This window comes from Pollachius pollachius (genome assembly GCF_949987615.1).
Source record: "Pollachius pollachius genome assembly, chromosome: 2".
Taxonomy (NCBI): domain Eukaryota; kingdom Metazoa; phylum Chordata; class Actinopteri; order Gadiformes; family Gadidae; genus Pollachius; species Pollachius pollachius.
Genome location: NC_136935.1, coordinates 48,648,345 through 48,660,844, shown reverse-complemented (window position 1 = coordinate 48,660,844; position 12,500 = coordinate 48,648,345). Strand labels below are relative to the sequence as shown.

Genomic DNA, 12,500 nt, shown 5'->3' with positions numbered 1-12,500 from the left:
GAAAGCGTTTGTTGAATTCTTTTTTCATCCCGACCCCTGAAACTCCTTGAAAGCTGTTTAGGCGGGAAAGCGAGAAAAACGACAGCGTGTGTACGGTATCTATGAATATAATGCCCGCTATGAAACGCTCTTCCTCCCTGGCAGACAGGAGAGGAAGAGGACGATGACGGGATGAAGAGGCGAAGGCCCTGGAGCCAGGGACAAAGATGCATAAAATCTAAAACACAAGTTTTTGAGGTTTATTTAAAGACATTTCACACGCTAAAATACTTAGTGAGTTCTTTCCATTGCCCTGGCTCTGAATTCGTCACACAGACTGGATGCCTTCCTTGGCGTGGGGCCCCTCCACATTGTGGGGGAATGGCCCCGGGCCCGGCGGTGGAGCCGACTCCAGGCTGGCCCCGAGAGAGGGAGTAATATTAATAATGTTGTGGTGCACACTACTGCCACCGCCGTCTTCCAGGGCCCTCACTGTATTTGCTGCTCGACAGTCAACACACACACACTACACCGCCTCTCCGCCTGGCTCCCTGGAACCCAGCTCTGCAGTCTGGGCTCCGTCATGCCCACGCCCATCTGAGGCCTGCTGGGAGGCGAACGACGAGGACTCGGTCTGTCGCGAAACACCCGAGGAGCCAATTAGCCGCGCGGCGCAGATGACTTGGAAGGCGAAGCCGCCGCTAACATGCTATATTCCGCCGTGTGATATAACGCGGGATTAACGTGGGATTACGAGGGGCCCTAGTCGTGACTGAAGTAAACCCGTAATGAGGGGCCCCGCCGCCCGGCTTTACCGATAAGAGCAGAGCGTCGAGGGCAATCTCGCGGAAAATTAGAAAGTCAATGGTGCCCCACTTAGCTTGAAGCAACGGCGGTGATGATAGCCCAGTGAAGAATTATAAACAGCCCAAGCAGCCTGCTGCTGCTGCTGCTGCCGCTCAGAAATTAATCAATCTTAATAAGAATAAACCAATGTTTCCATAATCCTGAAACAGCCACTGAGGGAGAGTATGGCGTCGTTCTTACAGCTGGCAGAGGCAGGGCTTCCTGCCCTCTCGGTGTGTCTCTCTCTGGGCTGGGAGCCTGAGAGACTCAGCCTGGGGCGACCGTCCTGCGGTCCTACCGGCGCCTCACAGCCGTGCACTGACAAAGACGCTCACATGCGCGACACATGCATGCAAACCAGCGCACCCATAGAGCTACATAAACACATAGGCTCGCACACACTCACACTCGCAAGAATACATTCACACACACAAACAAACCAAACACACACGCACACACTCACGCACACACACAAACAGTAATATAGAAATGTCCACACACACACACACACACACAGCAATTAATAGACACACAAAAACACAGATATACACGCACAAACATGAACATAAACAGACACGCTCACGCACACACATAAACACTCACACTCTCACTCTCTGTACTGAGTGAAGCGAGGTAATGAGTCCTTTGTGAGGCGTGTCAGCCGGAGTGATCCAGGCAGCGGGCCACAGTCGATGCCCCCCCCACCCCAGAGCCCCGCAGGGGAACAATGGTACTGCGGTGGAGCGGTAAAATATTCCTCGCTCCCCTGTTTCTCTGGGACCGCCCCCCGGTTGGAACGGGACGATGTCGCCAGCTGTCCTTGTAGCAGGATTACTTTTTAATGAAACAAGCTGCTAAAGGGGGGGGGGAACCAATGAGGGGCCCCTAACCCCCCCGCTACACGACCACCTTGACGTGTCGCCCGTGTTTACAAAATATGGAAGTGTGTGTGTGCGTGCGCGTGTGTGCGTGTGTGTGTGGCATGACCATTGTTTTTGTTTGACTGTTGTTTGAGCTGAGGGGGACCTGAACTGAATCAGGATTTTGGGGACCCCCCCCCCCCGAGATCTCTGCACCTTCCGGTGTAGCCCCCCATGGCCCGCAGGTAGGAGAGATCCCCGGCTAAAGGTCTGCCGGTACGGTTTGTGCCCAGGTCAGCACGCAGCCTGCATGCTAATGATGAGCCAAGCTGCTAAACGTTGAGCAATATCACAGGTTTGCCCGCTGCCCGTCAGCGTCTGGGTCCGATACCCTTGCGTTGTAAAAAGACACACTCCAAAAAAACCCTCGGCCAGAGACACGCACAGACACACAACAAAAAAAAGGCGCGCGCACACATACACACACGCACACACATGGGCACACAAACACACACAGACACACACACACACGTTTACCAACATCACAGATATGGTCAACATAAAAAAGAGAAAAGAACAATAAGGGCAAATTGAACGACGACTTCAGCTCATCTGCAACCGAGTTTGTATGAAAGTCAGTGTGTTTGACTCCGCTTACTGGGGGCAAAAGACTGACGTTTTGGGGATCATTTTAATCAAGATGTTCTGAAGAGTTGTAAATATTTCTTGGGCACAGCGCCATAGCTGTCATTGCAAGACTGCGGATGAAGTATAAGCTTTGGTTTGGGTCCCTGTGGCCTGAACAATTAAACGCCGACACAAACTAGATCGATATTGAACGCTAGTTTTTTTGCTGTAGTTAATTAAATCAAACTAATTGCTTAGTTAGTGCAAATAACCAGGTTCGTATACAATGAGGGATTAACACATCCGTTTCAAATTGATTGATTGATTGATTGATTGATTGGTTGATGTGCCTCGCTTGACCAGTCAGCAGCAGGAGCAACAGTTTCCCAGCGAACAGCAGCAGCACTGTCCCCTACACGCTGAGCTCCACCTCACGCTCAACGGCCACCTAAGCAGAGAGTCCCCCCGTCGGCAGTGTAGCGATATGTCAGATGATTAGCAGCACATCATCCCCCCCGACTGCAGAACACTCACACACACACGCATCCACCGCTGTGCTCAGCGCTCCTCGCCTCGACGCCCCGCTTACACGCTCATTCATTGATTTATTTGCTTTTTCCTCGTCCGCCCACTCGGCCTGCATCTGCAATTTGCGTTTTCCTCCCGTCCCCGGTATGGATCCCCCTCTAAATCTCGCTTTGTCTTTCATGTGTTCCCTCAGAAGATCCATTCCCTGCAATGCCACAGGAGGAAGGCGTCGCGCGCTTACAATCTCTCTCTTCCTCCCTATCTCTCTCGCCACCTATTTCTCTATCTGTCTTTCTTTCCCTCTCCCCCTCTCTCTCCTCCTCTCTTCCTCTCCCTCCCCTTCCTTCCTCTCTCTCTTCCTTTCTCTTTCCCCCTCTCCCTCTCCCCCTCCTTCTCTCCCCCCTCTCCCTATCTCTCTCCCCCCTCTCTCTCTCTTTCTCACCCTATTGCTCTCCCGATCGCTGTTCCTCTCTCAACCCCTCTCCCTGTCCCTTTTCCCTTCTCTCCCCGTCCCTCTCCCTCCCTCATTATAAGTCATTCTGATCAAGCGGGTCATGGCTTTGCAGTGTGTCCACTTTGCGGTCCAAATTGAACGTTAGGGAGTGTCCAACGACCAAGATGATGAGGACATGCTCTCTGGTGCCGGCTGCTCTCACATGATAAGTCACATTGTGCAGACGCTTCACATGCTTGTTCTGAATCCCACGCCTGCAAACCTGCAGACCCAGCCGGAGGCAGACTCAAAATCAAAAGCAGTCCTGAAAGTGCTGACTGGACGGTATGCTGCGTATGATGGACCCGGCGGTTAAAACTTCTGAGCGGCTCGTCACTGTGGTACTGCTTTGAATCCAATCAACACACTGGTTTGGGTCCCCGACACGATGTCTGCCCCGGGAACCTCCCGGCTACGGCTACCCCCAGTCTACCGCGCAAATATCACGATTCATGAGGAGAACGGCAACACGTTGAGGACGGCAACATTGTTGACATGAAAAGTTGACTACAGGGGACTGTTCAAATTAAAAACTAGATTACAATACATCAGACACAAATCCTGAATTCCCACTCTCGTCATAATTAGGCACACTCCGAAAAACCCCACGGCCAGAGACATGCACGGATACACACAAAAACAAAGGCGCGCACACACACACACACACAGGCGCGCACACACGTTAACACACACAGGCTTGCACACACACAGGCACGCACACAGGCGCACACATGCTAACACACCCACAGGCTTGCACACACACAAACACACACAGGCACACACACACACACTAGCTATCACATACACAAAAGGCACACACACACACACACGCGGCCCGCCTCTCCTCCAGAGAGGGTACTGAGGGGTAGGGTGGGATAAGTCCAGTGATTCTGCCACAGCTTTTCCTCCTCTCTACAAAGCCGTCTCTCTTTGTAGCGAGGCACATCAAAGACCACAGAGAGCTCAGAGGATTCCACACATCACCCAACAACTGAGGCGTGTGTGTGTGTGTGTGTGTGTGTGTGTGTGTATGATTTTGTGTGTGCTTGTTTGTGTGTGTGTGTGTGTGTGTGTGTGTGTGTGTGTGTGTGTGTGTGTCTGGGTGTGTATGATTTGGTGTGTGTGCGTGCCTGTGTGTGTGTATAATCTGGTGTGTGTGTGTGTGTGTATGTGAATGGATGATTTGGTGTGTCTGGGTGTGTATGATTTGGTGTGTGTGCATGCCTGTGTGAGTGTGTGTGTGTGGATGATTTGGGGTGTGTGTGCGTGCTTGTATGTAGGATTCGGTGTATATGTGCGTGCCTGTGAGTGTGTGCCTCTGCGTGTGTATGATTTGGGTTGTGTGTGCCTGTCTATGTGTGTGTGTATGCATGATTTTGTGTGGGGGTGTGTAGGATTGTATGTGGGTGTTTGGGTGTGTGTGTGTGTGTGTTTGCCTGTGTGTGTGTGTGTACGTGACTGCCTGTGTGTGTGCGTGCCTGTGTGTGTGTGGTGCCTGTCCCTGTGTGTGTGGGGAGGATCTTCATTGAGTGTCAGTGTGCACGTGGGTCTGTGGGTGCACGTGGGTCTCTGTGTGTGAACGTGTGTGTGTGTGTGTGTGTACGTGGGTCTCTGAGTGCACGTGAGTCTCGGTGTGCACGTGGGTCTATGTGTGGGAACTTGTGTGTTTGTGCACGTGAGTCTCTGTGCGCACGTGTGTCTCTAAGTGCACGGGGGTCTCTGTGTGCACGTGCACGCAGGTAGGGGGTGACAGGCTGGAAGGGGGGGGGCTTTAGGCCCCGCGGCTTTGATGAATAACGGGGGAAAAGCAAAGCAGCGGATTGGGGAAAGTTCGGGTATTAAGTTCATCAAAGCATCTTCAAACATCCTCCCTCGCTGACCCCCCACCCCCCACCCCCCTCCGATGGTTACCTAACCAGGGGGTGTCCCGGGACAATCTCCTGCCCCGTCCGTGAAACCCGCCTTACTGCTGAGTCGTCTTTACTGTGCTGCGGTTCGGCGGTAAGACCTTGAGCTCTCTCTCCCTCTCTCTCTCCCTCTCTCTCTCCCTCTCTCTCTCTCTCTCTCTCTCTCTCTCTATCCCTCTCTCCATCACTCTCTCTCTCTCTCTCCCTCCCTCCCTCCCTCCCTCCCTCTCTCTCTCTCTCTCTCTCTCTCCCTCTCTCTCTCTCTCTCTCTCTCTCTCTCTCTCTCTCCCTCCCTCTCTCTCCATCTCTCCCTCCTTCCCTCCCTCTCCACCTTTGGGACATCATAGCTTACTGACCGGTAATAATCCAAGGGATTCTCCCACTTCCCACCCCTCCCCAAAAACCCGGGATTCAATCCATTTAATGCCGTCATCACCCACGGCGAATCTGACATTCTAAATCCAAAAGCAATTTACGGCTCAATTTTCTCCTGGGTTGGCATCAAGGCAACGGGAAGAATAATTAATTCCGCTGAGGGCTCGCTCGAAAAGATTTATGTGAGGTCTCCCCCAACCTCCCCGTCCAGCTGTAGTAAGGCTCCGGAACTGGTTTTACAGACGGGGGGAAATGTGTGTTCCATCTCAAGGAGAGATGTCCTGGAAGCTGGAGCCACGGTAGTACCTTCCCCCCCCCCCAGTGGAGCGGAGGGCCTTGTAAAACAAAAAGGACTAAAAGTTTGTGACGAGGGATGCTGTCGAGGGTTAGTGGGTTCTCTTCCTGCGACACAAGAGTTCCTGTCTCGTTCGTAGCATGGAGCCCGGGGAATGGTGGCTTGTTTCTGAGAACTTTGTCTCTCCTCTCTTAAATACATCATAATATATAAATACTTAGTTATTCGTTACTCATTATACTATTCATTATTCATTACTCATTACCACACCAATTCAGAAACATTGATTCATTCCCCCATTTCAAATCACCACTCAAAGCACATCTATTCAAAACTGCCTATTCCACCTGATGCCAATTACCATGTCTCTTACTATTGCTATTATTATTTTTTTCTCTTTATCTTATTGTTGTTTCTTTAATGACTATTGTGTACTTTGTAAGGTGTCCTTGAGTGCTGAGAAAGGCGCCTTCAAATTAAATGTATTATTATTGTTAGTTATGCATCGTGTGATGGTCATGTCATCAGTAAGATCTGCTCACAGAGCTCAGATCTTCTCTGTATCTACATCAAAGCATTATGGCAACAATACGTTCACGCTCTCTCTCTCTCTCCCCCTCCCTCCATCTTTCTCCCCCTCCCTCTCTCCATCTCTCTTCCTCTCTCTCTGTCCCCCTCTCCCCTTCTCCCCCTCCCTCTCTCGTCCCCCCCTCTTCCTTCCTCTCCCTCCCTCTCTCCCCCTCTCCCTCTCTAAGTAGTGATGCACCGTGTGATGTCATGTCATGTCATCAGTAAGATCTGTTCACATAGCTTGGCCTGCTCTTGATCTCTTTCAAAGCATGATGCCAACAATACGCTCATGCTTGAACTACATTTAACGTCAGGCTAGAGAGGACAGCCTTCACATACAAGTTGTGCATTTTAAATCCCCTTTTCTAAACGTTTCAAATCCTCCTCCTCTCTTTAGTTCCATGTTTAGCAAAACCAAAAGAAAACAGAGTTGGGATATGAACCAAGGTTTGAGGGATGCGCCTCTCTTTGAACGCTCACCTCTTCCGTGGCAGTGCTGTCGGGCGTTGGGAAGTGTATCCTGAGGTACTCTCTGGAGCGGATGTCGGCCTACAAAGAGAGGAGGAGGAGGAGAAGAGGAGAAGAGGTCAGCAGATACATGGAGGGATAAAAGGGAGACGAGAGAGGAGGAACGTAGCATTCAGCTTGGAGTTTCTGGCTGTGGGTGCCGTTTAGAGTTCACTGTGGGAGAAGAAGAGGTTAATGGGTGAGCAGAGATAAACGCAGCAAAGGGTGAGATAGGGGGGAAGAACGAGAGAAAGAACACAATGTGTTTATGTAGGAGATGTATTTTGTGTATTTTGCTGTGGTTTAAGTTGCAGCGTCGTTGTCGTTTACATGACTCAGTCAGAAACTATCTTCGGTGAGTTCAGACCCTGCGTGCCATCGTCAGACACCTGTATCTACCCCCTCCTCCCCTAACGAGTTCAAACGTGGGTTTGACATCCTTCCCATCATGCAGCGCTACAGTAGCACGTCAAAACAACAGCAGGAAACGCAGTCAGGCTCGCTGGGGACGAGCCAAACTTAACTTGACGATAAAGCGGCTCCTACTTGGGTTTCCATCCGAGTCAGAGCAGGCGTCTGAGCGTGCAGGTCCCCACACCACTCACACAAGAGACGACACCAGCCCCCACATAGTTCACACATCACGGGGGGGCGGGGGGAGCCCTCGCCCTGAATATAGAAGCACCTTGACAGTACAGAGGAAGAGGAGGAAGAGGAGGAGGAATCTGTGCCGAGTCACGGATGGAGCGAGCCGAGAGGAGAGACACGACGCAAACAAACCAAAGAGGAAACTTCTGGATTTAGAACTTGGGAGATTATAGAGAACACACTCTCTCTGTCTCCCCCTCTCACTCCCCCTCTCTCTCCCTCTCTCTCACACACACACACACACACACACACACACACACACGCGGTTCCACCGGTGGGCCCGTCAGCCTGTCCTTGGAGGGGTGCGACGGCACACGGTCAGGTGTGTGCTGTTGGCACGTATGGCACCGTTTAATTGGGGCGCCCCACCGGACAGACAGACGGACAGGCGCGCAGACACGTCCCTGAGCTCCGCTACAAAGGCCTTAGAGGCCGGGCCCTTGTCCTGTCCTTACACACCTGATGTCTGTCCCAGCTACAACCTGTCTGTCTACACCCTGTCCTCTACAACCTGTCTGTCTACCCCCTGTCTGTCTGTCTGTCTACCCCCTGTCTGTCTCCACCCTATCTGTCTACATCCTGTCTGTCCTCTACACCCTGTCTGTCTACACCCTGTCTGTCTACACCCTGTCTGTTGGGACCCTGTCTGTCTACACCCTGTCCGTTACACCCTGTCTGTCTGCACCCTGTCTGTCTGCACCCTGTCTGTCTACACCCTGTCCGTTACACCCTGTCTGTCTCTCCCTGTCTGTCTGCACCCCGTCTGTCTACACCCTATCCGCTACCCCCTAGCTCCACCAGCCACAGCTCTTCCTCGTCGTTAACAGACATTTAAACTAGCCCCGCCCCTCCCTGCTCATTAACCCACAGCACGTCACCTCCCAGGTCACGACCCCGACCTGTCACTCCCCCCCCTCCCCCCCCTCCCCCTCCCGCTAACGACCCCGGTAACGTTCCAGTCACCTCTCCGGGTTCCGCCGCCGTCATCCCAACCACAGATGGGATCTTTTTGTTTACCTGCTGCAACTTACAAAAAAATCAAGCGACTGCAAGTTTTAATGGAGGACATCAAACTGAATAATGGATGGGCAGACATACAGTGGCTGAAAGATTGATTCTCTCTCTCTCTCTCTCTCTCTTCCTTCGTCTCTCTCTCTCTGTCCCTCTCTCTCATTCTCTCTCTCTCTCTCTCTCACTCCTTCCATCTCCCTTTCACCCTCTCTCCATCTCTCTCTCTCTCTCTCTCTCTCTCTCTCTCTCTCTCACCAGATTCTTGGGTGTAGAGGCAGAATGTTAAACAGCCATAAATTAACATTAAGGCAGCTCTGGGCCCAGTGAGTCTTCTTTAATGTGTGTGGCGCTTCCGTTCTGCTGAAGGGCCGTTCAACAGGGAATCTGGCTGGGACTCAACACAAGCCTCCCGTCGCTGCTTTGAGTTTCTGCTGTTTCACACTCTGGCTCTTCTCTCACCGTTTTAGTGTTGTCTATTGTGTTGTGGAAAGTACAACAATTAGAGTGTAACAAGCAAAGAGAGCAGGAAATCAGGGAGAACAAAAGCCGAGCTGGTCTGCAGAAAACTAGCTTTGGCACGGTGTCTTTGTATTCTCACTCCCTGACGCTCCAAGGCAGGGCTGTGATCAAACGGGGCCTGTCCATGGCTCCACCACCAACCGGCTTCTGTCTTGTTCGTTATTCCGTGTTGTGTTTTATCATCTAATTCATCAATGTCCTTGTCGTCTGAACATTCTCTAACTTTCAGACACTGTCATGCATGCGTCATTCACATATCTTTGTATCAAAGCCCTGAGGACGACAGTGTACACACTGGCCTGTCCCTGAATGAACAGTAAAGACAAGTTTTTAATCTAAACAAACCCCAGATTCCGGTTGAAGCGCCTTGGGTAGCCTTGGTTCCCAGTCCTGAATATTCTGATGTAATGGTCGTAAGTCTGTTAATGTCTCTGTGTTTTTCCACGCTTATCTCATTCATATAGCCTATAAGGCAAGATTTTGATTATAATCCTTCTAACGGGACACAAACAATTATCCCTCAATTACTGGCTCTTGACTGACAGCCTTGTTTGAAATATAGTGCTATATAAATAAAGTTGGTACTAAAAAAAATGTTTAGGCAACTCAAACTTGGTCAGCTGACTAATCTTCAAGATCTCACGGGACAAAGTCGAGATAGAGATGCACTTTTGTGTTTGTTGAATCAAGTAAGATGGAGCGCTGTGCTTAAGCAAGTATGTGCCTTCCCCTAAACTCTACGTTTATTATTCATTGTTCATGTATCCTCTCAAAGTTAAGGACATGGTCATTTATCACAGTTAGAGGCTTTGAGTCTTGGCACGCAAACTTTACTGTCTGTCCCGTTTTCTTAACTCATAGTTTTAGGTTCTGAAAACTGGTAGTTCGAATGTGCACTTATATGCGTGTGTGTGTGTGTGTGTTTGGGGGTTTGCCTGTGTTAGTGCGCGTGCGTATGTTTCTGTGCGTGCGTGGGTGCGTTTGAGTGTGTATGTTTGCGTGTGCACAGGCATGTGTGTGTGTGTGTGTGCGTGCGTGGGTGTGTGTGCGCCGGTGTGTTTGAGTGCGTGTGTTGGAGTGTGCGCGGGAACGCCTGTGTGCATTGGTGGATGCGTGCCTGTGTGTGTGTGTGTGTGTGTGTGGTTTCATGCGTGTGTGTGGTTGTGTTTGCGTGGTCGCGCGACAGGAGTGGACCTTTGTGCACCTGTTGTTCGTAGTGGCGGACATCTTGAGTGCGTCATCTCACGCTCCAGGACACGCGTGTAGTTCTGTCACGTTGTCTCCGTGTACGTCGTCATGCAAGCGTTCCGCGGGGTCAGGTGACTGCATGAGACCGCATCACGACCATGGATCACGCAGCCCGGCTGAACTATTCAAAGTGGGGCGCCGTGACTCAGCGGGGTGGGCGACAAGGGGTCTCGATGAAGGAGAGGATGGAGGAGAGACAGCGAGAAGAGGGGAGAACCACAGAGAGGACCACAACATCTTCAGATTCGTGAAGGGATAATGTCACCCTGTCACCGCATCACGGCGGGGAGATGACAGGGTGAGGCAGGAGCCGCCTGCTTGGCGTCCGGGTCTTTAATCACCGGAAGGGGGGTTATTTCGCGCCAACGACCGGCTCGCTGAACAATATCCCCGCTGATTACACTGCTACTTATTGAAGTACTATAGAACTTAACACAAAATAAAAAATATGTTTTACGGATTAAACTATTCTTGCATTTCTTTCGCACAAAGCAAAATGTCCGTTAAGATTTTGATCCTTCTGCTGTTGGAAATAGTGTCCATTAGCAACGGTCTCTCATACACAGCCACCGTTTTGTATTCAGAGAAGACAGACCACTGAATGCCCTAATTGACCAATCAGCATTAAGTATTTAACAAAGCTGTGTAGCAAATAAACATATATATATATATATATATATATATATATATATATATATATATATATATATATTTAACATGTAATTCTAAAGCCTGTGAACCCCCCCATCGTCCCCATTAGGGACTAAGTGGGTCCTGGATGTTCCTGAGGTGTGGGGAGTGTGTCTGTGTCTCTGCCGTCTGATAGTTCACCGCAAACATTCAAAACGACACATCCAAATCCATTGATTTACTTCTGTACGCAATCGTAGCAACACAATAACTGGGCAATCTGCACAGACACAAGGACACACACAGCTTCTCTAGCACATGCCCACACATGTGCTTACAGACACAGACACACACACACACACACACACACCCTCACAAACACACACATACACACAGACAGACACACACCCTCTCCCCTACACACACACACGTTCACACACCCCCACCCCCTCACAAACACAAACACACACACACACAAACACCACACACCAAGGCTCCTGTATTTTTCATTCCCCCCATGCTAACTCTCCATCACCTGTCACTCAAGCTGAAACTCCATCTGCGGGTGCAATCTGCTGTGAGGGTGTCTGCACCCGCGGGTGCTGGGTGCTGCCTGCTCACGCCACAGGCACCGGAGCAGATGCATATGTTGCTGCGCAAGCTGCTGCCTTGTTTAGCCCCTTTCGGCTGCTGTTGTTGTTGTTGTTGTTATTGTCGTTTAGGAAGCAGTGATAGGTGTTGTGGTGGTTTCAAAGGGGATGGAGGGGGGGGGATCTTAACCAAGTCTGGTAGACGTTGCCGCTAAAAGCGTCGATCCTTGATATGGTGAAATGAAGAGAATAGAGGGGAGTGAGTGAGTGAGTGAGTGAGTGAGTGAGTGAGTGAGTGAGTGAGTGAGTGTGTCTGTTGGTGTGAGTGAATAGAGGTGTATAAGGTGGTCAGAGCGTCCATAGTGTCCCCGTCTATATAGTCCTCGCTCGTCCCCCACTATAGCGGCATCTCTTTATTAACGGGTCACTTCATGAAAAGTGTTAATGGAATTTTAATCTATTTTTTTTTACCGCCTTGCAACCCCCCTCGCCTCAAACCCTACCAAAGCCCCCCCCTCCCTTCAAGTCATCGTGCATTCATTTAATGTCCTTTCCCTCTCCTCCCCCCTCCCCTCCTCTCCCCTTCCTGTGCAAAGGTTATCATCACCAGCCTAACACGCTCATAATCCAGTACAGAGAGAGAGAGAGAGAGAGAGAGAGAGAGAGAGAGACACACACAGAGACAGAAAGAGAGAGAGGGAGAGAGAGAGAGAGAAAGAGAGACACACAGAGAGAGAGAAAAGAGAGAGAGAGGAGAGAGAGAGAGAGAGAGAGAGACAGAGAGAGAGAGAAAAAGAGAGAGAGAGCAAGAGAGAGAGAGAAAGAGAGAGAGAGAGAGAGAGAGAGAGAGAGAGAGAGAGAGAGAGA

At 50.7% G+C, this 12,500-nt stretch overlaps 1 protein-coding gene across 1 annotated transcript in view; it reads right to left on the bottom strand.

Annotated features, from left to right (window-relative positions):
- LOC307092116 (endonuclease V-like) overlaps positions 1–12,500 on the bottom strand; it is a 50,128-nt gene that overhangs the window by 20,084 nt on the left and 17,544 nt on the right. Inside the window, exon 8 of the mRNA XM_079759014.1 lies at positions 6,961–7,029. Coding sequence (XP_079615140.1) covers positions 6,961–7,029 — 69 coding nt within the window. The remainder of the gene's footprint in view (positions 1–6,960; positions 7,030–12,500) is intronic.